This window comes from Ovis aries, chromosome 1 (assembly GCF_016772045.2).
Source record: "Ovis aries strain OAR_USU_Benz2616 breed Rambouillet chromosome 1, ARS-UI_Ramb_v3.0, whole genome shotgun sequence".
In the NCBI taxonomy this organism is placed as follows: Eukaryota; Metazoa; Chordata; class Mammalia; order Artiodactyla; family Bovidae; genus Ovis; species Ovis aries.
In genome coordinates, this window is record NC_056054.1 from 78327904 (window position 1) to 78355003 (window position 27100).

The window sequence follows — 27100 nt, forward strand, 5'->3', positions numbered from 1 at the left end:
AAGCAGTAAATTTCTACTTTATCTGCATCCCACAAATTTTCACATTTTGTTTCTGTTTTTACTCAGAAACATACTGTTCTATCTCCAAATTTTGGGACTTTTATAGATATCTTTTTGCCAGCAATTTTAATTCCATTGTGGTCAATGGCCAAGCTTATGGTCTACTTTCATAAATGTTTCATGCGTGCTTGAAAATATCTATTCTACCAGTTGACTGTAGTGACCTAATAATTTGACCTAAATGGTTGGTGTTCAAATCAATACTTGTACTGATATTGTTTACTTCTATCAGTTCCTGAGAGAAAACTGTTAAAATCCCCAACTTTGATTGTGGATTTGTCTGCATCTTCGTTCAGTTTTGCCAATTTTTGCCTCATGTATTTTCAAGCTGGTATTCAAAGCATACACATGCAAGATTGTCTTCTTGATGAACTGCCCATTTTCTTTATGAAAAGTATATCTCTGGTATACTCCTTCTTTTTAAGTCTATTTTGTCTTATGCTAGTACAGCTACTTGTTTTCTTATGCTTACTGTTTGTATTGTTTCTTTTTTTCCTATTCTTCTACTTTCATCCAGAGTGTTTATATATAAAGTTTAACTCTTGTAGACAACATTTAGTTGAGCCTTTGAAAAAAAAAAACTGGTCCTTTTGGCTGGACTACTTAATTTACAACTGTGATACCAATAAGCAATTATTGGTTTGGCTGGATTTAAGTCTTCCATTCCACTATTTGTTTGTTCTTTGTCCTATGTTTTTTAATATTTATTTCCTCCTTTTCTGTCCTCTTTTGTTTAACTATATGTCTTTCAGTATTTAATTCCTCTCATTTTTTTTTAACTTCTGCCAAGTTGTGTGTGTGTGGTTTTTTTTGGTAGTAGTTGCCAAAGGATTAGAATACATATCCATAACACAGTCTACCTACAGTTATTATTCTACTACTTCAAATAAAATGTAATAATCCTGCAACTGTATAATTCCCTTTCCCCCTGAACTTGTGTTATTGTTTGCACATATTTTATAGCTAAACACATGGCACAATACTATGTTAAATTGTCAGTTGTCTTTTAAAAGTGAAAGTCGCTCAGTCATGTCATATTCTTTGCGACCCCATGGACTATACAGTCCATGGAATTCTCCAAGCCAGGATACTGGAGTGGGTAGCCATTTCCTTCTCCAGGGGATCTTCCCAACCCAGGGATCGAACCCAGGACTCCTGCACTGCAGGCGGATTCTTTACCAGCTGAGCCACCAGGGAAGCCCAAGAATACTAGATCTTCCCAAGCCGGGAATCGAACTGGGATCTCCTGCACTGCAAGCAGATTCTTTACCAACTGAGCTATCAGGGAAGCCCAATAGCTTTTAAAAACATAAAGCAAAGAAAACCTGATAGTCATTTATACTTATGTATTTATTATTTCCTTCCTTTCAGCTAATGTCATTTACCTTCAACCCAAAACACTTCCCTCAGCTTTCCTTGTAGTGTGGGTCTGCTGGTGACTAATTCTGCTTTCATGATTGTTTTATTTGTATTTCTGACCTATTTGTTTTCTGTTCTGCTTCTGGGGACCCAATCACATATATGTTGAACTGCTTGATACTGTCCCACATGGCATTGAAGCTCTGTGCTCTTTCATTCTTCCCTCCAATCTTTTTTCCTCAGAAAATTTCTATTCATCATCCACACTCTGTTGTTAACTTCATCCATTTGGGGTTTTCTGTTTGTTTCCATTAATCTGCTAAGAGTACTCATTTACATTAATTCACTACCACCACTTTTCCTTTTCATCCTCGATCACAGTTCTGAGCTGCTTTGAAATCCTTGTTGGCTAATTTCAATATCTGGGTTGGTAGGATCTCTTTTTACTGTGTGTTTTTCTCTTTTTAACCTTAAGTCATATTTTCCTATTTCATTGCATGCCTCAATATTTTATGGCATTCGAGGCATTGTTGATAGATTGATTCATTTTGTTATCATGCTCTGGAAGTGATAAGCTTTGTTCTAGCAGGCAGGTAATTATTGGCTAGTCACCTTGATTTTATGGAGGCTTGATTTCACATTATGTTAAAGATTCTGTCTTTAGTTTTAGCACAAATCCTTAGCCCTAGGCACAGCCTTTACTGCTATATACAACCATTCTAGGGATTTGATGCAAAGTCTAAGGTAAAGGCTTTCTAACTTGTTGGGATTCAAACTCTTGAGTTCTCTTGCAACAGAGAGCAACAATCTCTGCTCAGCTTTTTCAGCCTCCCAGCTACAGCTTTCCACCAGGTTCACTGGAGTCTTCCCTGCACATGCACAATGCCAGAGTTAGCCAAAGATTCAAGAGGAAATCACATGCAGATTAGAAGTCTCTTCCCTCAGAGCCACCTTCACTTCTAGAATCTCCTCCTTCAATTCACAGCTCCTCCAACAGCAGCCAATTCCAACAGCTTAAGACGTTAAGACCGCAACTTTCTCTTCCTTTCTAGCTTCCCACTCACTAGATGGATTTGTAAATGCCCTGAGGGAAAAATCATGTAAGTATAGTTCTCTTACTATTTCTGGTCACTCCTTGGTGCCTTTAGACAGTTATTTATTATATTTTCCCAGAGTTTATCACTGGGAGAGTTTGTACATTACAAGCTATTCCACCACTACCCAAATCAGAAGGCCTTCATTTTATAATTCTTCACTGTTTAATGCCTTAGAAAAAAAATACAGAACTGTTACTTAAATGTCCTTGGGTCTCTCTTATTTTGCATCTGACAGATTGAAAGTAGAATGGTTCACATATATTAAGATCTTTTATCTCAAATAAAATAACTCAAAATAATCTCCTATTAACTGTTGCTTCCAGGAAGTAGGGAAATAGTTGCTCAACTTTTAGTAAATCTACTGAGCAAAGAGGTCAGATAAACTGATTAGGCCATGGAAATGGAGTGACTGACCTTGAACAATATAGGAGTTAGGGGAACTGACCCTTCCATGCAGTTGAAAACATCTGTGGTTCCATATCCATGGATTCAACCAACTGCAGATTAAACCAACCAGACTGTGCAGTACTTAGTATATATTTTGTGGACCTACACAGTTCAAACCTGTGTTGTTCAAGGATCAACTGAAATCAGAGTTAGACCAACTAAACTACCATGGAGCAAGGCTATTTCTATTATGAACTGACAAAAAGTATAACACTTCATAGTCATGAAACATAATAAATGAAGTGTGATTTACAACTAGGAAGAAGAATGTGGCTACTTGCATATATAGGAGGCATATTAACTGTTAAGTGATACGACAAATCTTGACCAATCTATTGTTGTCTTCGAGCTTAAATTTATAAAAACTTTATTTTGTAGTCAGCAAATATTCCACTTTTCAGCTTGGATGTGAAAGATGCTATTTAAAGCCAAACAGCAACTGTACATGGCTGGCTGAACATTTATAATTCAATTATTATATAACCTCCAAAATACAGCAGAATATGAGGCACATAATTAGGACATCAGCTAAAGAAGACAAAGCAATGCAAAAGGATGTCATGCTGTGGCGTGTGCTCAGTTGAGCCCTAAGTAAGTGGGACTGTTGGCTGGTAACATATTCTTCTCATCTCTGTTTATATGCATTAATACCGTGTGCTGTCTCATCTCTGTTTATATGCATTAATACCACATGCTGTCAGGACAATGTATCTCGCAGTCAGGACATCAGACTTTTTAAGAGAGAAGAAAGTTCTATCTTGTATAAACTGGTTTCATAAACAGACTTTGCTTTTAAATGATTCTGTCTATGGCTATCTAGCTATAAGTTCTCCAGTTTGGTCTGTTCCACGTATGTTCATCCTGAAAAACTGCCAAAATAGCAGCAACAACTGATGATATCACAGGGTAAAAACTCGTTGACACAGGAAACCAAGCACTGTTGGAATATCTTTCTTCTTGGTCACTCAATTTATACTTATTAGGTAAACCAAAAGACCTGTTTGTTATACAAATACGTGTATGTGTATATATGACTGAAATTAACATCTTGCAATAGAAAATGCCTGTATTCAGAGTCCACCAATGCTTTGGGATTCTGAGCTATTTTCTGGTATGGTAAACAGACTTAGCATCTCCATCTCCAGTGGATGCAAGCTGCCTCCAGTGATAATCAAGGAATGCAATGGTCCTCCCAAGTCCACAGTAGACATTTGCTGCAAAGTGCCTGCTGCAATTTTCTGGTCCTCAGCTCCAACCCTGGCTAAACCAACACAGAGTGTCTCCTCGGTGACTGCTATTGAAAGAAAAACAAAGATACCACCATTCAATTCAGTAAATGCATTATCCTGAATCCACTCAAACTAACACTAGTACCAAAAATACATTTAAAGAAGTCCCAAATAAATTGCAAATATATTAAATCTCCTTTAGTCACTCATTATAGACATACTATCTGCTGATTTATCTAAGGCTTTTCTAAATTATTTGCACTACCTAACATTTAAAGTAAAGTAGTACTTCCTAACTTTACCATTTCAGAATTCCAAAGACTTACTTTAGTTTAAAATTTTAGGACTTGATGAATAATTACCTGTATCCATACTTAATCACATAGCATTTGTCTTTAACTAGGTTCTTAGTGGACAGTGTTTATCACATGCTTATACTATAAATAAAATGTTTGAGATATCTTCACATTGACCAAGATATACTGGAAAAACCAGAAGATTATGAGATAAATACATAGATTTGAGTCTGTGCTTGACCACTCAGCTATATGACAAACTTTCAGTTTCTTCTTTTTTATGGGAAAACTATCCTTCATAAATGGTGTTTTAAGGACTAAGATAATAGATATGAAAGTACTTAGTAAACTACACAGCCCTGAAGAAATAATAGACACTGTGACATTACTTATGCTTTTAAGTTCGAAATAACATACATTAGTGAACTTCATTATTCATTCCAGTGTGTCTGCTCTTTAGCAGACCCTCTTGTGATTTTCTTTAGTTGGAAAAGCTGTCGTGATTGAAAAATGACCTAAATGGGGCAAATGATTTCTCCAAGGACAAGGAGGAATGTAAGGAACTCTGTACAAAGGTATGGATATAGAGCACCCCTGCAGGTTATTTATTTCATGATTTTAACAAGGCCTACTGAGGCCAACGGTTATTAAAGAATCTCTTTGTGTATCTTTTCTATCAATAAATATGTGTTCAAAGCCAGCCAGCACCTTGTAACAGAATATAATGACAGACTTATTTAAGAACCTCTCAATAAAAATCTATCAACAATGAACATTTTATTATATAGCACATCTACCGTGTCTAGATATTAAGAATGCAAGGGTAAATTCTCTTGTCTTTATCCTGAAAAAACAACTATACCTGGTCTCAGTGTTGAAAATGAGAAAAAGAATAAGTATACTTTCACAGGATAGAGCTCACTGTAGACTTGGGCTAAAATGGAGGTTCTGTATTTCACCAAAATATTTATACTAAGCTATTTACATAAAATCTGATTTATAGTTAATTTGTAAAAAAAAAAATCCTTACTTTCTAGAATGATATTAATATTACTAGAAAGAAATCCATTACTTTTCTTTCAGTAGAACTTTCAGCCTATGAGATTGAGGGAAAGATGAAAACAATGATAAGGAAAAAATGAATGCAAACACACCGACTCTCACTTTAGTGGTGTTGGTAATGCATGTGTGTGTTTCAGATGTTACATACTCATCTCAATGCAGCATGAGGGGAATATGAGAGCCCTTTTAAGATTCCTGAGTACCTGGTTCTTCTCCTCGTATTCGCTGATTCTGAACAATCTCCAGAAGTTGCTGGGCTGCTTGGTTGACACTCATATACCGAGGAGGTTCATAGATCTTTCTTCCCCTGTAAGTGTAAAAGTAGATGCCACTATTCTTAGCCATGAAATTACATAATACATTTTTAATGTAATTATTCCCCCAGGTATACTCAATTACCACATTCTATGTTCTGTTTGAAGCTGCCACTTGTTACTCACTTTAAGTATATCATTTACCTTTAGTTTCTTAAGCTTTCTTCATTGTCCTATTTCAAATGCTCTCTCATCTCACTGAAATGTTGGCAGAAATAAGTCCAACAACTTAAAGATAAATGTTTATATCAAAGTTGCTCTTATTCAAAGTGGTACTTCAGGCAAAAATAATTCAAAATAAGTAGGAATTTGTTATATAATCAGATTTTATAGGGTTCATTTTTATTACCATGTTTAAACCACAAATTCCTCTTTTTATATCTTCCTCTAAGAAAAGTAAACTACAGCAATAAATATCTCAAAGTCTTGGAGGCTAAGATATGTTTACTTCCATGTGCCTCAAAAGCCTATCAGATGTGCTCAATAGTCAAAATATTGCTTTTGCAGTTTATAAAAAAATTCATATAGATTATTTTGTTGACTCTCAAAACAATTCTGTAACTCAGGCCTAAGAGAAATATAATGCAAGCCACAAATATAGTTTAAAATTTTCAATAGTATCCACAATAACAAAAGTTAAAAAAAGAGACAAAATTAATTTTAATAATGTATTTATTTAGCCCAATATATCCAGAATGTTATATTTCAACATTAATTCCTATACAAATTATTATACATCATTTTTGTACTAAGTCTTTGAAATCTGAAATGTATTCTATATTTTAGCACATCTTAATTCAAATGTTAAATTTTCACTGGAAATACTTGATCTGTATTCAGATCATAAAATTTCATAAAATTCATGGTTGTAAAAGTAGATTTACATATTGAATTGTTCTAAATATACTTAAATGCTATCTAGTTACTTAGTTGAGTATTAGTTTTAAATTAATTAAAACTAAATTATAAATTCCATTCCTCAGTTATATTAGTCATATGTATTTAAAGCTCTCATTAGTTATATGTGGGTAGCAGCTACTGTATGGGACACTGCATCTATAAGTAAAAAGGGGTTATTTCCCCCAATATACAATTGAAGACAATACGGCTCAGAAATGGAAATAACTTTCCCAAGAGCACATAACCAGAGTCCGACTCATGACTCAAACCCATGTCTTCTGATTCTCAATTAACTCATTCCACATATATTTACTGAGTGCCTATTAGGTGCCAACCATTGTTCTCAATACTGAACCCATGAAATGTACTGCAATTTCCATTCTATCATACTGCTTAACATTTCATAAGATTGAAAGTGTTAAATTTTGCACTGTTACTGAAAAGTGATTTTCAACAATCTTTAGAACTTATGTCATTTAAGTAGAACTTATAGTCCATGGAATTAAAATAGAATTACACATTCTCAGAATATGAACTTACTTGATTAGATTTTCCAAAGACTGCTCCTTTACTTTGATGTCTGTAGGAAGCAAAAAAATAGTTCTCTTTTAATTAAGTACTTTACCCAAAATCCTACATGTAAACTTCAGCTGAAACACCTAAATTTTTGGTAAATATTATTCTCAAGTCTCTAAAATGCTAATTTGAGAGTTTGTGACAATCTTCCCTCACACTTGTATCTGGCCACATTTTTAAGGAAATATAAAGAAGAATGGAAGCTTGTGGTTGTATAAAGATCATTAGCTAGAAAACAAACATGAGGTTGGCCCTGAGACCATCCTGAACAGACTGAATTTCCTCTTGGAAAAGAAGACAGGAAAGAGTTGCATAAATATTGGCATATACACTATCTGACAGCTAATCAAAATCTTTGTGTTCATTTCTATTAGCTGGTAACTGCACAGACCCAACTGGAAAGTTCTTGTTAACATGTTCCTATATTTTTCAGGCACTAGAATATAAGCTTAAATGCATGTAATGTAAATAAAAGAAAATTCTTACAACATATTGAAGAGACTTTCACTTTTGTGTGAATGGTAAGACATGCCAGTAACTTATGAAACATTTTAATAGCAAATATTCATACTTTAATGGGGATTTCCCAAGCATGGACCAGTAGCCACAACAGCCAAAACACATATAGCCCTTGTTCTCATAAAGCTTGATGATGCAAGCATCACAAAGATTTGATTCTTTATGCTTTGTAATCACTGATGCTCAGCTAAACAATCTGGTAGAAGGTAAAAAGGCAGAATCACTCTACATCCTCACAGGAACTCAGTACACAACAGCAAGAGCAACAGCTGCTTCCTGTTCTACATGCTAAAAACAAATGGTTCGGCCAAAGTTTGTTTCTGCAAAAATAAATACAGTGTAACTGAGTGGTCTTTTTGATAGACTCTGACAACTTTCTCAAGTGATTATAGATTTTCTCAAGTGATTATAAAAGTTTTTCTTACAAAGGATACTAAGTATTTGCTTGGAAAATGCTCTAGAGATAATCCCTTACATATATTTCTAAATGTTCTTAGAACCAGCAATGAATATGTTTTTCAGGTTTGAAATTCATTATTTTGGCATTTTCATTGTATGGCACATATAGGAAATATGTATACCTGTTATTGAAATATGGCCTGCAATATAATTAATGATATAAACATCAACTTAGATCTCCTTTACCTAATAGTTGTAATCATTTTTAAAAAGTAAACATTTATTAATACATTCACCTTGAGCTTCTGAAATGTTATTTGTGATAGTTAAGTTTTTAATATTTTACACTTTTTCACTTTTTAAATGATATGTTCTATAGAATTTGATTTTAAAAATGAAGAGAGCTGGGGACAATTTTTATGGGCAAATGCTTCTTCACTAATGTAAGTCTGTATTAGTGAATAAATTCAAGCCAGACTCATCTTACCTTGTACCTACACAGGCCATATTTATTCCTTTCTACTTTCTAGAATGTAAGCTTCTCCTATTCATTTTAGTACCAGCACCTAGCATAATGTAAAGTATCTAGCAGATACACCATAAATTCTACTGAATAAATTTGTTCATGTGGCTCTACTATGACAGCTCAACTTAAACTATCTACCTCTTAAGTAGAGTAAAAGTCCCAACTCCTTCAGAAAGCCTTAACAGACTTTCTCCCAAAGGCTCTTTGTCCTTTGAGATAGCCATACAATTAATGCTATATTTTGTTACTCTCCAATTACATCATATATATTATTCTTGCTTTTCCAAGTAAATTTTAAATTTTCTATGACATATTATATGGTAAGACATTAATATGTCTTACCATGACATATTCTCACTAATCCTTACAGGGTATGGCCCATAAGAGCAGGCATTCAATAAATACATACTAATTAACCAGAACTGAAAGAGACACATGTACCCCAATGTTCATCGCAGCACTGTTTATAATAGCCAGGACATGGAAACAACCTAGATGTCCATCAGCAGATGAATGGATAAGAAAGCTGTGGTACATATACACAATGGAGTATTACTCAGCCATTAAAAAGAATTCATTTGAATCAGTTCTGATGAGATGGATGAAACTGGAGCCGATTATACAGAGTGAAGTAAGCCAGAAAGAAAAACACCAATACAGTATACTAACACATATATATGGAATTTAGAAAGATGGCAATGATGACCCTGTATGCAAGACAGGAAAAAAGACACAGATGTGTATAACGGACTTTTGGACTCAGAGGGAGAGGGAGAGGGTGGGATGATTTGGGAGAATGGCATTCTAACATGTATACTATCATGTAAGAATTGAATCGCCAGTCTATGTCTGACGCAGGATACAGCATGCTTAGGGCTGGTGCATGGGGATGACCCACAGAGATGTTATGGGGAGGGAGGTGGGAGGGGGGTTCATGTTTGGGAATGCATATAAGAATTAAAGATTTTAAAATTAAAAAAATAAAGAACTAAAAAAAAAAAATAGAAAAAAAAAATAATGAGAACTCCAGGTGATTAAATGATGAGATCTATGGTTTGCGAAGTCAGAATCATGATATCTTATACTTCACACCTTGTTCCTGTTTTTGTTAATGGAGCAAGGAAGATATATTGTTTAACCTTGTTTGTCTTTTCCCAGGAAAGCCAAGAAAAGAGGCAGCAGCTCTTAGAGAAAGTTCAAGAGCCAAAGTTCTGGTTTGTCCTTCCTGCCTCTACATACAATAGAACTTAATTGTTCTCTCAACTTTCAGGTACACAGCACATTAGTTCCAACTAGATTTCAAAATCCTGAGAGCAGGACCCAGGTCTAATACTTCCTTGGTATTCCAGAAGAACCTAACTCCACAGTGGGCATAAATACTTAATAAATACTGTGAGCTGAATTTCTAACTGCCCTTTCAAAGCTTCCAAAAGATAATTCCAATTTTTCCCCCTTTCCTCCATTTTTTTCGTGATACGTAAACTTTATGTTATCACAGGTAGCTTGCCTCTTAAGACTACTTTTATCCCCATTCTGTTTTAGAAACTTCTCAGTTCTGTTGTTTAAACACACACACACACACACTTCATATCTGAGCTCCAATGAATCCCTATTTTTCATCCCTCAGTTGCATATATTTCTACCTCTGCCTTTAATAAAAGCTTTTTTAAATGCCTGTACCTCTTGCATCATTCTCCTTTGACTTTCTACACAGTGCTGGCCTTAATTGGCTCTAAAGTATAAGATAACATGATGGATACCTTTAATGGCATATTCCACGTGAATTAACAAGAACCACAAAATAAGTTCTGCCAATAAGAACTACTAAAGAGGGAGACTAGTATCTTTCCACATGGAAAATCCAAACACAAAACTATAAAGCTAATTAGCTAATAATGAATTACTAAATTACACTGATAATTAATTAAAATAAGAAAGCATTATCATACCAGTAAATTGTGGGATTCAGGCATAAGCCAAAAAAATACCAGAGAAGCATGCATGGCCTGAACTAGATCTAGAATTAATTAGGTGTCACTCTTACTGGAGTAAAAAAGGAATGTAATCTAGCTGGAACTGAATGAACTAGCAAGAATTAAAGATTTTCTGTGCCAATGGGTAATAAGATCAAGTCTGAAACTAAAAGAAAAAGTCAACCAATTAACTTCTATTACATATCTGTTGGACAGCTACACTGTGCTACACTTCTAGACATTAGAAAGAGAGGAATCAGTAAGACAAAGTCCCTGCTCTTATGAAGAAGGAAACCAACGAGTTAATAAAACAATTCAGATGAATGATAAGACAAGAAGTTACACAAGGTAATGGGAAAGAAAATCACTGGGGAATACAGGGTGTACATTAAATTAGGCAGAATTTTACTTTAGATCAGGAGTCAGTAAACGTTTCTGTAAAGAACGAGGAAGTAAATATTTTAGGTTCTGAATGCCACAAGGTCTCTGCCAAAACTACTTATTGCTGCCATTGTAGCATGAAATAGGCATAGATAATACATAAATGAAGTAGCGTGGCTGTGTTCCAATTAAACTTTATGAAACAGGTGGTAGCCTAGATCTGATCCAGCAGAGGTAGTTTGCTAACCTTTGCTCTACATAATTTCCAAATTCTACCCTATAAGAAATGCTAACCATTAGTAAAACTTTTCTACAGTCTTCTCTTTTAAAAGAGATATATGGATTGGGGTTCTGATAATGTACAAATTATATATTATTGAATAATAGAGAACTTTGTACATGAGACAACCTAAATGTCTTTTTATTTTTTTTTACTTTACAATATTGTACTGGTTTTGCCATACATTGACATGAATCTGCCATGGATGTACATGTGTTCCCCATTCTGAACCCCCCTCCCACCTCCCTCCTCATCCCATCTCTCTGGGTCATCCCAGTGCACCAGGCCCGAGCACCCTGTATCATGCATCGAACCTGGATTGGCAATTCATTTCACATATGATAATATACATGTTTCAACGCCATTCTCCCAAATCATCCCACCCTCACCCTCTCCCATAGAGTCCAAAAGACTATTTTACACATCCGTGTCTCTTTTGTTGTTTCGCATACAGGGTTATCATTACCATCTCTCTAAATTCCATATATATGCATTAGTATACTGTATTGGTGTTTTTCATTCTGGCTTACTTCACTCTGTATAATAGGCTCCAGTTTCATCCACCTCATTAGAACTGATTCAAACGTATTCTTTTTAATGGCTGAGTAATACTCCATTGTGTATATGTACCACAGCTTTCTTATCCATCCATCTGCTGATGGACATCTAAGTTGCTTCCATGTCCTGGCTATTAAAAACAGTGCTACGATGAACATTGGGGTACATGTGTCTCTTTCAATTTTGGTTTCCTCGGTGTGTATGCCCAGCAGTGGGATTGTTGGGTCGTATGACAGTTCTATTTCCAGTTTTTAAAGGAATCTCCACACTGTTCTCCATAGTGGCTGTACTAGTTTGCATTCCCACCAACAGTGTAAGAGGTTCTCTTTTCTCCACACCCTCTCCAGAATTTATTGCTTGTAGACTTTTGGATAGCAGCCATTCTGACTGGTGTGAAATGGTACCTCATTGTGGTCTTGATTTGCATTTCTCTGATAATGAGTGATGGTGAGCATCTTTTCATGTGTTTTTTAGTCATCTGTATGTCTTCTTTGGAGAAATGTCTGTTTAGTTCTTTGGTCTATCTTTTGATTGGGTCATTTGTTTTCCTGGAATTGGGCTGCAGGAGTTGCTTGTATATTTTTGAGGTTAATTCTTTGTCAGTTGCTTCATTTGTAATTATTTTCTCCCATTCTGAAGGCTGTCTTTTCACCTTGCTTATAGTTTCCTTTGTTGTGCACAGCTTTTAATTTTAATTAGGTCCTATTTGTTTATTTTTGCTTTTATTTCTAATATTCTGGGAGGTGGGTCATAGAGGATCCTGTTGTGATTTATGTTGGAGAGTGTTTTGCCTATTTTCTCCTCTAGGAGTTTTATAGTTTCTGGTCTTATGTTTAGATCTTTAATCCATTTTGAGTTTATTTTTGTGTATGGTGTTAGAAAGTGTTCTAGTTTCATTCTTTTACAAGTGGTTGTCCGGTTTTCCCAGCACCACTTGTTAGAGGTTGTCTTTTCTCCATTGTATATTCTTGCCTCCTTTGTCAAAGATAAGGTGTCCATAGGTGCGTGGATTTATCTCTGGGCTATTTTGTTCCACTGATCTATAGTTCTGTCTTTGTGCCAGTACCATACTGTCTTGATGACTGTGGCTTTGTAGTAGAGCCTGAAGTCAGGCAGGTTGATCCTCCAGTTCCATTCTTCTTTCTCAAGATTGCTTTGGCTATTTGAGGTTTTTTGTATTTCCATACAAATTTTGTAATTATTTGTTTTAGCTCTGTGAAAATACCGTTGGTAGCATGACAGGGATGGCACTGAATCTATCGATTGCTTTGGGTAGTATACTCATTTTCACTATATTGATTCTTTCGATCCACGAACACGGTATATTTCTCCATCTATTAGTGTCCTATTTGATTTCTTTCACCAGTGTTTTATAGTTTTCTATATATAGGTTTTTGTTTCTTTAGGTAGATATATTCCTAAGTATTTTATTCTTTTCATTGCAATGGTGAATGGAATTGTTTCCTAAATTTCTCTATTTTCTCATTATTAGTGTATAGGAATGCAAGGGATTTCTGTGTGTTGATTTTATATCCTGCAACTTTACTATATTCATTGATTAGCTCTAGAAATTTTCTGGTGGAGTCTTTAGGGTTTTCTATGTAGAGGATCATGTCATCTGCAAACAGTGAGAGTTTTACTTCTTCTTTTCCAATCTGGATTCCTTTTATTTCTTTTTCTTCTTTGATTGCTGTGGCCAATACTTCCAAAACTATGTTGAATAGCAGTGGTGAGAGTGGGCCCCCTTATTTTGTTCCTGACTTTAGGGATGCTTTCAATTTTTCACCATTGAGGATAATGTTTGCTGTGGGTTTGTCATATATAGCTTTTATTATGTTGAGGTATGTTCCTTCTATTCCTGCTTTCTGGAGGGTTTTTATCATAAATGGATGTTGAATTTTGTCAAAGGTTTTCTCTGCATCTATTGAGATAATCATATGGTTTTTATTTTTCAATTTGTTAATGTAGTATATTACATTGATTGATTTGTGGATATTGAAGAATCCTTGCATCCCTGGGATAAAGCCCACTTGGTATGTATGATCCTTTTAATATGTTGTTGGAGTCTGTTTGCTAGAATTTTGTTAAGGATTTTTGCATCTATGTTCATCAGTGATATTGGCCTGTAGTTTTTCTTTTTTGTGGCATCTTTGTCAGGTTTTGGTATTAGGGTGATGGTGGCCTCATAGAATGAGTTTGGAAGTTTACCTTCCTGTGCAATTTTCTGGAAGAGTTTGAGTAGGACAGGTGTTAGCTCTTCTCTAAATTTTTGGTAAAATTCAGCTGTGAAGCCGTCTGGTCCTGGGCTTTTGTTTGCTGGAAGATTTCTGATTACAGTTTCAATTTCTGTGCTTGTGATGGGTCTGTTAAGATTTTCTATTTCTTTCTGGCTCAGTTTTGCAAAGTTGTACTTTTCTAAGAATTTGTCCATTTCTTCCAAGTTGTCCATTTTATTGGCATATAGTTGCTGAAAGTAGTCTCTTATGATCCTTTGTATTTCTGTGTTGTCTGTTGTGATCTCTCCATTTTCATTTCTAATTTTATTGATTTGATTTTTCTCCCTTTGTTTTTTGATGACCTAGCTAATGGTTTGTCAATTTTATTTATCTCCTCAAAGAACCAGCTTTTTGCTTTGCTGATTTTTGCTATGGTCTCTTTTGTTTCTTTTGCATTTATTTCTGCCCTAATTTTTTAAGATTTCTTTCCTTCTACTAACCCTGGGGTTCTTCATTTCTTCCTTTCCTAATTGCTTTAGGTGTAGAGTTAGGTTATTTGATTTTTTTCTTGTTTCTTGAGTTATGCCTGTATTGCTATGAACCTTTGCCTTAGCACTGCTTTTACAGTGTCCCACAGGTTTTGGTTGTTGTGTTTTCATTTTCATTCGTTTCTATGCATATTTTGATTTCTTTTTGATTTCTTCTGTGATTCATTGGTTATTCAGCAGTGTGTTGTTCAGCCTCCATATGTTGGAATTTTTAAGTTTTTCTCCTGTAATTGAGATCTAATCTTACTGCACTGTGGTCAGAAAAGATGCTTGGAATGATTTCAATATTTTTGAATTTACCAAGGCTAGATTTATGGGCAAGGATGTGATCTATCCTGGAGAAGGTTCCGTGTGCACTTGAGGAAAAGGTGAAATTCATTGTTTTGGGATGAAATGTCCTATAGATATCAATTAGGTCTAACTAGTCTATTGTATCATTTAAAGTTTGTGTTCCCTTGTTAATTTTCCATTTAGTTGATCTATCCATAGGTGTGAGTGGGGTATTAAAGTCTCCCACTATTACTGTGTTACTGTTAATTTCCCCTTTCATACTTGTTAGCATTTGTCTTACATATTGCAGTGCTCTTATGTTGGGTGCATATATATTTATATCTTCTTCTTGGATTGATCCTTTGATCACTATGTAGTGTCCTTCTTTCTTTTCACAGCCTTTGTTTTAAAGTCTATTTAATCTGATATGAGTATTGCTACTCCTGCTTTCTTTTGGTCTCTATTTGCGTGGAATATCTTTTCCAGCCCTTCACTTTCAGTCTGTATGTGTCCATTGTTTTGAGGTGAGTCTCTTGTAGATAACATATATAGGGGTCTTGTTTTTGTATGCATTCAGCCAGTCTTTGTCTTTTGGTTGGGGCATTCAACCATTAACATTTAAGGTAATTACTGATAAGTATGATCCCATTGCCATTTATTGTTTGGGGTTTGGGTTTATACATCCTTTTTGTGTTTCCTGTCTAGAGAAGATCCTTTAGCATTTGTTGGAGAGCTGGTTCAGTGGTGCTGAATTCTCTCAGCTTTGCTTGTCTGTAAAGCTTTTGATTTCTCCTTCATATTTGAATGAGATCCTTGCTGGGTACAGTAATCTGGGCTGCAGGTTATTTTCTTTCATCACTTTAAGTATGTCCTGCCATTCCCTCCTGGCCTGAAGAGTTTCTATTGAAAGATCGGCTGTTATCCTTATGGGAATTCCCTTGTGTGTTATTTGTTGTTTTTCCCTTGCTGCTTTTAATATTTGTTCTTTGTGTTTGATCTTTGTTAATTTGATTAATATGTGTCTTGGGGTGTTTCACCTTGGGTTTATCCTGTTTGGGACTCTCTGGGTTTCTTGGACTTGGGTGCTTATTTCCTTCCCTATTTTAGGGAAGTTTTCAACTATTATCTCCTCAAGGATTTTCTCATGGTCTTTCTTTTTGTCTTTTTCTGGGACTCCTATGATTCGAATGTTGGGGCGTTTAACATTGTCCCAGAGGTCTCTGAGATCCTCATTTTTTAAAATTCATTTTTCTTTTTTCCTGTTTCATTTATTTCTACCATTCTATCTTCTACCTCACTTATCCTATCTTCTGCCTCCATTATTCTACTGTTGGTTCTCTCCAGAGTGTTTTTTATCTCATTTATTGCATTGTTCATTATTGATTTACTATTTTTTATTTCTTCTAGGTCCTTGTTAAACCTTTCTTGCATCTTCTCAATCCTTGTCTCCAGGCTATTTATCTGAACTCCATTTTATTTTCAAGATTTTAGATCATTTTTACTATCATTATTTGGAATTCTTTATCAGGTAGATTCTCTATCTCAGAATTCTTTTATCAGGTAGATTCCCTATCTCTTCCTCTTTTGTTTGGTTTGGTGGGCATTTATCCTGTTCCTTTACCTGCTGAGTATTTCTCTGCCTTTTCATCTTGTTTATATTGCTATGTTTGGGGTGGCCTTTCTGTATTCTGGTAGTTTGTGGAGTTCTCTTTATCGTGGAGTTTCCTCACTGTGGGTGGGGTTGGATGGGTGGCTTGTCAAGGTTTCCTGGTTAGGGAAGCTTTTGTGGGTGTTCTGGTGGGTGGAGCTGGATTTCTTCTCTCTGGAGTGCAATGAAGTGTCCAGTAATGAGTTATGAGATGTCAGTGGGTTTGGTGTGATTTGGGGAAGCCTGTATATTGAACCTCAGGGCTATGGTACTGTGCTGCTGGAGAATTTGCGTGGTATGTCTTGCTCTGGAACTTGTTGGCCCTTGGATGGTGCTTGGTTTCAGTGTAGGTATGGAGGCGTTTGATGAGCTCCTATCGATTAATGTTCCCTGGAGTAGAAGTTCTCTGGTGTCCTCAGGATTTGGACTTAAGCCTCCTGCCTCTGGTTTTCAGTCTTATTCTTACAGTAGCCTCAAGACTTCTCCATCTATACAGCACCAATGATAAAACATCTAGGTTAAAGATGAAAAGTTTCTCCACAGTGAGGGACACTCAGAGAAGTTCACAGAGTTACATGAAGAAGAGAAGAGGGAGGAGGGAGATAGAGGTGACCAGGAGGAGAAGAGGGAGGAGGGAGATAGAGGTGACCAGGAGGAGAAGAGGGGGAATCAAAAGGGGAGAGAGCAAGCCAGCCAGTAATCACTTCCTTATGTGCTCTGCACATTCTGGACCGCTCAGAGATGTTCACAGAGTTATACAGAGAAGAGAAGAGGGAGGAAGGAGACAGAGGTGACCAGGAGGAAAAGAGGGGGAATCAAAAGGAGGGAGACAGATCCAGCCAATAATCAGTTCCCTAAGTGTTATCCACCATCTGGAACACACAAAGAGATTCACAGAGTTGGGTAGAGAAGAGAAGGGGGAGGAAGGAGATAAAGGCGACCTGGTGGAGAAAAAGGAGAGTCCAAAGGGGGAGAGCAGTCAAGCCAGTAATCTTGCTCCCAAGTAAACATGGGTACTGAAGGTTGGGTTCTTAAAGGTACAAAATTGATAACAAATACCAAAAAGCAAAGATTAAAAATCTAAAGTAGAGGTGGATTCTCAAAAATACAATATTAAAGAAAAAAACAAAGTCACATAAATTATTAAATATAAATATATGAAGTTTGCTTTAAAAAATAGAGTCTTTTGCATAGTAATAGTAGGTTATAAAAATGAAAATTAAAGGAGTAATAGAGGACTTAAAATTTTTATTTAAAAAAATGATAATAGTAAAAATATATCTAGGACTTTCTCTGGTGTTGTTGTGGACAGTGTGGGGTCAGTTCATTTTCAGATAGTTCCTTGATCTGGCTTATACTTCTCAAGATCTATAGGCCCTTTCCTATGTAGTTGGTGCTAACTACAGGGTTTTAATCTATTGCCCCTGTCACTTCCAAGGTGGTTCCCTCTGTTTGTTTTAGCTTCTTCTGTTTGTTGGTCTCTTCAGTGTCTAATTTCCACCCTGATGCAAGGGGGTGGTGGTGCTTTTTTAGGCTCACTTGTTCAGTCGTGATGTGGGAAGGGAGGAACACTGCAAACAAATAACACTGGTATGTGCTTGCAGTGTCTCAGCCACACTGAGTTTGCCGCCACTCACGGCGTGTGTGCCTTCCCAGTCTACAGTGCTTAGACTCTGGGCTGCTCTGCCAGAAATTGTCTGAGCCCAGCCCTGGGTTGTATGCACTTCCCAGGTCTAAGCCACTCAGGTTAAGGTATTTGGGTACTCCATAACGGTGCAGACTCGGTTGGGCCTGTGTTTTGTGCCCTTCACAGGTCCTTGCAACTCAGGTGACCAGGTGCTTGGTGAGCGCGGTTGCCCCCAGTTGAAGGCTGCAACTTATTGCCTCCTCCATCCCTGCTGCTCGGTTTTCTGGGTGTACAACCAGCGCACCTTCTCAGGCATGCCGTGTGTCTCTTCTGGGGAGCTGATCTCTGGCTGCGACCCTCCCGGCGGACGCTGACTATCCAGAATCCCAGGAAGCCTTAGTTAGCAGCAAAGCCTGCTTGCAGTTTGGTAGATGGTGCCTCTTTGGGGCCGCGATTGCCCCCTTCTGGCTCTGGCTGCCTTCGCCTGCCTGTCTCTGGCAGGGGATGGGCCAGTCCACAGCTGGCTAGCTCTGCTCAGTCCTTTGTTCTGTGAGCAGGCCTGGCGATGTCTTAGGTTAGGGCTTTTGGTGGGATAGCTATACCATAGTCTGGTTTGCTATTCTCAAGTTAGTTCCCTCAGATTGCCCTCAGGGCATTCAGGCCTGGTCCTTACCCTAAGCAATGCAGCCCACGCCTCCCTGCCTATCCCCCACTTGCTAGTGGTGGATGTGAACATCTGCGCTGCTTCTCCACTGGGAGTTACCGTTGGGCACGTAATCTGTGGGTTTTAATTATTTATTTATTTTTCCTCCCAGTTATGTTGACCTCTGAGGTTCCAAGGCTTGCCACAGACTCGCCAGTGAGAGTGTTTCCTGGTGTTTGGAAACTTCTCTCCTTTTAAAGACTCCCTTCCTGAGACGGCTCTCCATCCCTACCTCTTTTGTCTCTCTTTTTATCTTTTATATTTTTTCCTACCTCCTTTTGAAGACAATGCACTGCTTTTCTGGGTGCCTGATGTTCTCTGCCAGCATTCAGAAGTTGTTTTGTGGAATTTACTCGGCGTTCAAATGTTCTTTTGATGAATTTTTGGGGGAGAAAGTGGTCTCCCGTCCTATTCCTCCACCATCTTAGGACCGCCCCTCGAGACAGCCTAAATGTCTTTGGCAAATAGGAATCTCTTCTAATGTTCTGACTATCTATACTTACTACAGAGGTCAAAATTATGGGTTCTTTGTTTGTCCTGATTCTGTGCTACATGGCAGACATTCTTCTACTGGACAACTTCACACATAGTAGAATCAAAACAGTGCAATTCAGTGTATGATGCAGGGACTGATGCCAATATGTGAGCATTTTGTTCCCAACAAATGATAAAAAAAAAAACTACAAGAGTGTGAATCAGTGTTTACAAACATAGTAATTTGACTTCGACACAAAAGACTAGAGACTTTAAAGTAAATAAATATAATGTATTTATTTTTATGTATATTTTATATCTGTGTATGTGTATGTGTATACACACACATATACACACACATACTGATCTAAACACTTCCAAAAGACAAGAAAAAGGCTATTACTATTTGATAAAAAAAGAAGGCAAAGGTATGGACTGTTCAAAATACTCTCTAGTTAGTATAGAGTAGCACTCAGATTTTGTCTTCTGATGTCAAGTACAAGTGTCACTTCAAAGTTATCAAAGATGACAGTTATTTCTCTTCTGTTGATCAGCCACAGATTAAAGCTCTGATTACAGTATTTTTACAACACATACTGTAGAAAAAGAACTGACGGTGAATGTGAATCATTATAATTCCAGTATCTCTGCTGGCAAGTGCAGTAGCTAAAACTCCTGAAGCTCTATCAGTACCATCATCTTTGTACACAAAGACAGTAACCCCAACTCTTTCCACACTAGGTAGGAAATACAATTTAGCAGCATAATACAGTGAAAAGAGCTGTGAATTACAGGCTCTGTAGATTCTACCAATTCTGCAACCAATAAGCTGGGTGATAGTGGGAAAATGATCCAATATCTCTGGGCCTCCATTTCCAGAGTCTCTCTCAGATCTATAATTCTGTAATTCTGATAGCATCATGACTGCAGTATTCAAAGGACACCTCAAGAAAGATAGGATGGAACTTGGTAAATGTTCAGTATAAGTCTTCTGAGTTGCTGTAAATTGATGAGGACAGGCTCTTAATGAACAAATGGGTACAAGATGGAATGCTGGAGAGGATCTAATAGGGCAGAAGTAGGCAGCAGCAAGAAATGTGTTACATACACAGAAATAGACAAGTTGTATTTGGAATGAAAATTCACTTCTCCACAAGAATATGGGGGAGGACACACCATGCACAGAGTAGCTAGACTATATCACACAGAACGGTTTTACCTTCATACAAAATCAAAACAAGAACAATATGACAACTCCATACTATGACTCTAGAGAAACTGCAGAGCACTTACCTAGTAGGCATAATGTGTGCATGCCATTTTGTCTGTTCTTCTTCACTTTATCAAAGAAGCTTTCTGGTCTCCAAGTGTCCGTCCAGAAAACGATAGACACTGTCTCTCCAAACTTATACAACTGAAAAAATAAAAACATTAATTAATGATGTAACAATTTACTAACTACTGTCTCATCGATAACAACTGAAATAAAAAGTGACACCCAAACTTGAGATAGACTGGGGATCAACTCTGTCATCAAAAAAAAGTAATAAAAATTCCCTTTGCTCCATAGCAGCTGGTGTCATTCTGATGACCTTTTGGTAGGAGGCTTCTAGCATTTCTATATTCAGTACATGAACATATGTAACTAGTTCATGATTTAGCTAGATAGCTGCTAACAATACTGAAATACAGAGAACCCAGAAGGAAGCAAAAAAAAAAAAAAAAAAAAGACTTGTGAGCAGTCAGAGCAGTGTTCATGAGGTTCCTATTACCCTCATTTTATGGAGGAGTCCACCAAGGCTCAGAAAGATGAACTGGCTTGCCTAAGGTCACACAGCTAGTTAGTAAAAAGAAACTCAAACCTGGGTCTGAGGGAGAGTTCCTTTCTACAATACCAGCTCAGTAAAATTCATACACTGCATACTCACTGTGGTTACACCTCAAAACCTACGCCCTTACTTTCCCCACTATTTATTCCCCAACTCTAGAGTTCAACGATAAGGGCCTTTTCCCAAATCTCCTCCTTTCCCCCAACGGTGGCCCGTCTACTCCACATGACCATCTGCCGGGAGCCAGCACGGGAGATCCCACCCATGACAGGGTCATGCGGAGAGGCCTGATGGGCAAGGTGAGTCAGGCCTCAGGGGTTCCCCCTGGACTTTCCTGAACATCTACCCCCAAAAAACCAGAATCTGCCTGCCTTATTGTACTGTGCTTTTCCACTCTTCAGACACTCTCTGGAAAAAGTTAACTTAGGGCTTCAGTCTTCTGCATTTGAAAGGAATGTTTCAGCTCAAACCCCCTCTGATGGCTCTCTAACTTGCCTAACAGGTTCCCCCGGACTTGGACTTTTTACAACTTGTGAATTGCTTACAGTCCCCCAACTGCGAGAAGCACAAAGCTTAAAGTATCTTAAAGATACAGAGCCTTTTATAAAGAGCTAAAAATTATATTGGTGACAGGTTTCCACTGCTGACTCAATGACTGCTGCCAGGCCTCCATATTCTTTATCTTTTAGGCACCTGAAAGATATTAATCAATGTAATTGGGATATAGGAATAGGAATATAGTAGTTTTGATCTTAGCAACACTAGACTTTTGGGTTAATTACTTTTCTCTTTGTTATATATCACTGCACTCCTCTTGTGTCCTTGCTATGTAAGAATGTAACTTTATTTAGTGCTTTCTGAGAGCGGCACCAGACTTTGGGAAGAACAACACTGTTAACACAAATAAGTCTTCTGGTTGACAAACCCTTATCAGAAAAAGGGCTGTAAAATGTTAATTGGCCCTCTGGCCAGAAGATGATGTAAATCACCTAAGACTTATGTATACAACTAGGTATGCACAGAGAAAGCCTGATCTCGAGAAAAGTCAGGGCTGCTGATGCTGCATAACTTTGTATTACCCATTGATCTCTATGTACAATCAAAAGTATAAAAAGCTTTCTGAACAATAAAGGATGGCCCAGTTTCTCGGACTAGTCTCTAGAACTAGTTTCTTGGAAATCTGGCTCCGACCAGATCTCTTTCTCCCTCTCCTTCCCTCTCCTTTTCTGGCTGAATTCCCATCTGGAGTGAGGAGGCTCGCCAAGTCTACTTACTTGCCCCAGCTTTTAAGTTCCGTGAGAGAGAGAGCCCAAGGTGGGGCGCTCTCCAATATTCAAATGGGCACTGGGTGGCCCAACGCAGATGGTACAAATATCTTGTCCTGAGATTTTATTGGCTTTCCCCATAAACCAAGTTATTCAGTCTCTTTTCTCCACCAAATTTTCCTACTACACTATTTCTTCCTAATCTAATCTTATATTTCTAAATAAATAAGCTTTCCTCGCCTACGCCATTCACCCTTCGAATTTCCCTGGATCCACGGGGGCTGGACCCCGGCAACCATCACACAACCAAGAAGCGTCTTTGTTCCAACTTGCTTCCTGACTAGCCGCACATCTGACTTAAGTGAATCCAACTCCAAATCTTATGTTGAGAAAATCTAGTTTTGAGCTTTGGTTCTGCAATTTGTTAGCTGGGTGACATTACTCTTTCCTTCCAAGTCTTAATCTCTATAATAGAACAGTGATAACACATGCCTTTCCTACCCACAGAGTGGTGTGAACCAAATAACATGTAAAAAGTTATTTAAACTGTGAATGATATTCTTATATTAATTCCTATCTAGGTATTGCACAATGGGCTTTTCAAAGACTTAATATATTGTAAAACCTAATACTAAAGCTGTTGCATACAGATCTTAACTATTCAATTTAAAGAGTGCCTAAAATAATGTTTAATACAGCTCAGTTCAGTTCAGTTCAGTCGCTCAGCCATGTCCGACTCTTTGCGACCCCATGAATCGCAGCACACCAGGCCTCCCTGTCCATCACCAAATCCCTGAGTTCACTCAGACTCACGTCCATCGAGTCAGTGATGCCATCCAGCCATCTCATCCTCTGTCGTCACCTTCTCCTCCTGCCCCCAATCCCTCCCAGCATCAGAGTCTTTTCCAATGAGTCAACTCCAGTAGTTTCAGCTTTAGCATCATTCCTTCCAAAGAAATCCCAGGATTGATCTCCTTCAGAATGGACTGGTTGGATCTCCTTGAAGTCCAAGGGACTCTTAAGAGTCTTCTCCAACACCACAGTTCAAAAGCATCAATTCTTCAGCACTCAGCTTTCTTCACAGTCCAACTCTCACATCCATACATGACCACAGGAAAAACCATAGCCTTGACTAGACGGACTTTTGTTGGCAAAGTAATGTCTCTGCTTTTGAATATGCTGTCTAGGTTGGTCATAACTTTCCTTCCAAGGAGTAAGCGTCTTTTAATTTCATGGCTGCAGTCACCATCTGCAGTGATTTTGGAGCTCCCCAAAATAAAGTCTGACACTGTTTCCACTGTTTCCCTATCTATTTCCCATGAAGTGATGGGACCAGATGCCATGATTTTAGTTTTCTGAATGTTGAGCTTTAAGCCAACTTGTTCACTCTCCTCTTTCACTTTCATCAAGAGGCTTTTTACTTCCTCTTCACTTTCTGCCAGAAGAGTGGTGTCATCTGCATATCTGAGGTTATTGATATTTCTCCCAGCAATCTTGATTCCAGCTTGTGCTTTCTTCCAGCCCAGCATTTCTCATGATGTACTCTGCATAGAAGTGAAATAAGCAGGGTGACAATATACAGCCTTGACATACTCCTTTTCCTATTTGAAACCAGTCTGTTGTTCCATGTCCAGTTCTAACTGTTGCTTCCTGACCTGCATAATACAGCTGGAAAGCACTAAATGCTGAAAATCACACCTAGTCCTCTGCCACAAATTAGCTGTTCGGTTGAAACACCTGTATGACTTCACAAGATCACCTAACTTTTCTAAGCCTGAAGTTCTTCATTTGAACAATGCTGCTGCAAGAGGCATGTTCAGGGTCCCCCACCTCTACATGCCTAAAGAAGCTCAACCTTTCTTGATGTTTATACATGGAGAGCTTAAAAACTATCACTCATACTCATAATGGTGACTCTGAGCTACCAAGAGAAGGTTCATTTCATCATATTCCTCACATGGTCACAACCTCCAACCTACTTACCAATAGGCTTTATTCCCAAAGTCCATTTGAAAATTTTCTAAAGAGGATTTCCCCATTGAAGCCACGCTATTCAAGGGCAGTCAAACTCACAGATTAGTTTACAAAGACCTATGTAACTCTCAGAATGAAAGCATAAACCTTCCAGCCACACCTAATATGATTTCTCTGTAAAAAGAAACTGTAGAGTTCCAATATGAGATCTTTGGAATACATTCAGGTAAGCTACAAGGAATAAGCCTTGCTCTGTTGGGGGTTTCTGTCATTGGTATTGTTCTGTGAGAGGCAAATGTATCTAACAAATATTTACTATGAATCATCTGCAACGTGCCAGGCATTACATTATCCACGGGTATAAAATGAGAGAGAAACAGAGCTCCAGCCCTCAGGAAATATGCAGTCTTACTTATACCTCACATAGCAAGCAAACGCTGTGGAGTCACGGCTCTGGTTCCTACTACCAGGATGATCATGTGACTAGCTGAGTGACTTTCAGGAGGAACTCCCCTGCCAATTCGATATAATTATAAACCTAACAATCTGTTTTGCTAAGGATTAATTGATATAGTGTATGTAGTGCCCAGTGCCTAGTAAAGACTTAAATGTTAGGGATGTGATAATCTAACAACGATAATGTTTATAATGAAGATGCTCTAAAACACTGTGTTACACTATAATCCAACTGCTTTCCTTACTGGAGTGAGCTCAAAAATATTACCAAATATTTGAAACATGTTCAATCTTTTACATATTGAAAAGGATTTTTGGCATCTCTGGTCAAATTTTGAAATATTAACATTACTCTATTTAAAAAAACCTTACAGTAAAACCATTAAAGAAAACTATATATGTCACCATAAATAAACAAACAAGTTTTCAATATTTTAAGAGTCACAGAAATATAGTCATGGACATAAATTCTTCATTCAAAAAGCAAGGAACAGTTCATTTAAAAGAGCATTGAGATGCTAGTCACATGTAAACACTAGCTGAAACACTTTGTGTAAAAGCTTCTCTGAACAGTCTAATTTGGGCGATTAAAGAAAACCTCACATAAGCACTGCTTTCTAGGACCCTGATTTATAGACTGTAACCATTTCCATGGCTGTGGTACAAACTTCTTCAATGAATCCTGGAACATTATGCAAACAGTTTCACCATTTAGATGTCAGTACCTCAAAGAACAGAAGGACCAGTGCCTTTGTGTTTCACAATTCAAGGACTTACAAGCACAAAAGGAAACTGGAACAAAATCATACAGTTGACGAGAACTGCGTTGCCAAGGCCCGTGTACCTACCATCCTACATTTAAAGATGATAAAAAGAGCAGTTTTCAAAAACAGTAGGTAAATACAGGCTTTTTTAATTTTAACCTAGAGTAAGTTATAGGGAAAGCAGTTTATCTAACTTGATACTGAATCATGATTTTTTTTTTAATCTATTGAAGATAAAAGCTCAATTCAAAATGAAATATTTAATCACATATAAGGCACTAGTTATGAGTGAAAAAATGCACAAGAAAGGACAAATATGAGGTAATAAACAATAATAAAAAATTAGACATAGATTGTAAGAGTTTAGCGTTTCCCCCATCTAGAGAGCACCTGAAGGTAACTTTTGAATAGACAGAATATAAGCTGGACCTTAGGTACGATTTAGTCTAGGGAAGCTGAACATGCAGAATGAGATGATGTGAACAAAGGAACAGAGGCGGGAAATCTTGGGCAATACTGAGAGTGACATTAAGCAACTGTCTAGAAGTAAGTACTGCCTGCCTTGCCTCTAACAAGTATGTCTAATTCCTGACATCTTACTATGTACCAATTCCTGTCAATTCTTGCTCTATAGGTTACCCAGACATTATTCATTTCTTTTTTCTCTACCTTAGTTTGAGTTCTCAATACAACTTGCCTGAATGACCTTAATAGTCTTATTGTTCATCTCACTGCTGATATTTCCTTTCTTTCAGAAGCACAGATGCTTTGTAAATTCCATTTTATAATTAGATTTTAATGCTTTGGTATTTTATATTCAAGGGCTCAGATGGTAAAGAATCTGCTTGCATTGCAGGAGACCTGGGTTCAATCCATGGGTTGGGAAGATCCCCTGGAGAAGGAAATGGCAGCACACTCCAGTGTTCTTGCTTGGAAAAATCCCATGGACAGAGGAGCCTGGAGGGCTACCGTCCATGGTGTCACAGAGTCAGACATAACTGAGAATGCACATACATTTTAAATTCAAATGAAAATATTTTGTGATTTTTAAGTTAAAAAGTATCTTTTTGGATATGGAAAAGTTAGAAAATTTAACTTGCTAAGAACTTTAGCAAGCCCTACATATATCATTTTATATATGTATATCCTAACCAGATCACATAAATTTGTGATGTAAAAGAAAGCTGAGCCAGCAGGGCTGTCCAAAAATGTACCACAAAACCATTTAATCAAGAGTTACTTGTTTTGTTTTTTATATATAATACTTGTTTTTGTTTTTAATCTTCACATGCATTTTGCTTATCCAGTGATTATCCAGTGAAGTTGCTCAGTAGTGTCTGACTCTTTGCA

General features: G+C 37.4%; 1 protein-coding gene across 3 annotated transcripts in view; it reads right to left on the reverse strand.

The window, feature by feature from the left end:
• Positions 1 to 775: 775 nt before the first annotated feature.
• Positions 776 to 27100, reverse strand: part of DPH5 (diphthamide biosynthesis 5) — a 43418-nt gene continuing 17093 nt past the window's right edge. For all 3 annotated transcript variants that reach the window (XM_027972413.3, XM_012177196.4, XM_004002240.5), the window contains exons 5-8: positions 20756 to 20876; positions 7305 to 7344; positions 5754 to 5857; positions 776 to 4257 (exon numbers count right to left, since the gene is read on the reverse strand). In XM_027972413.3, the coding sequence (XP_027828214.1) occupies positions 4034 to 4257; positions 5754 to 5857; positions 7305 to 7344; positions 20756 to 20876 (489 nt within the window). In that variant the 3' untranslated portion in view covers positions 776 to 4033. The remainder of the gene's footprint in view (positions 4258 to 5753; positions 5858 to 7304; positions 7345 to 20755; positions 20877 to 27100) is intronic.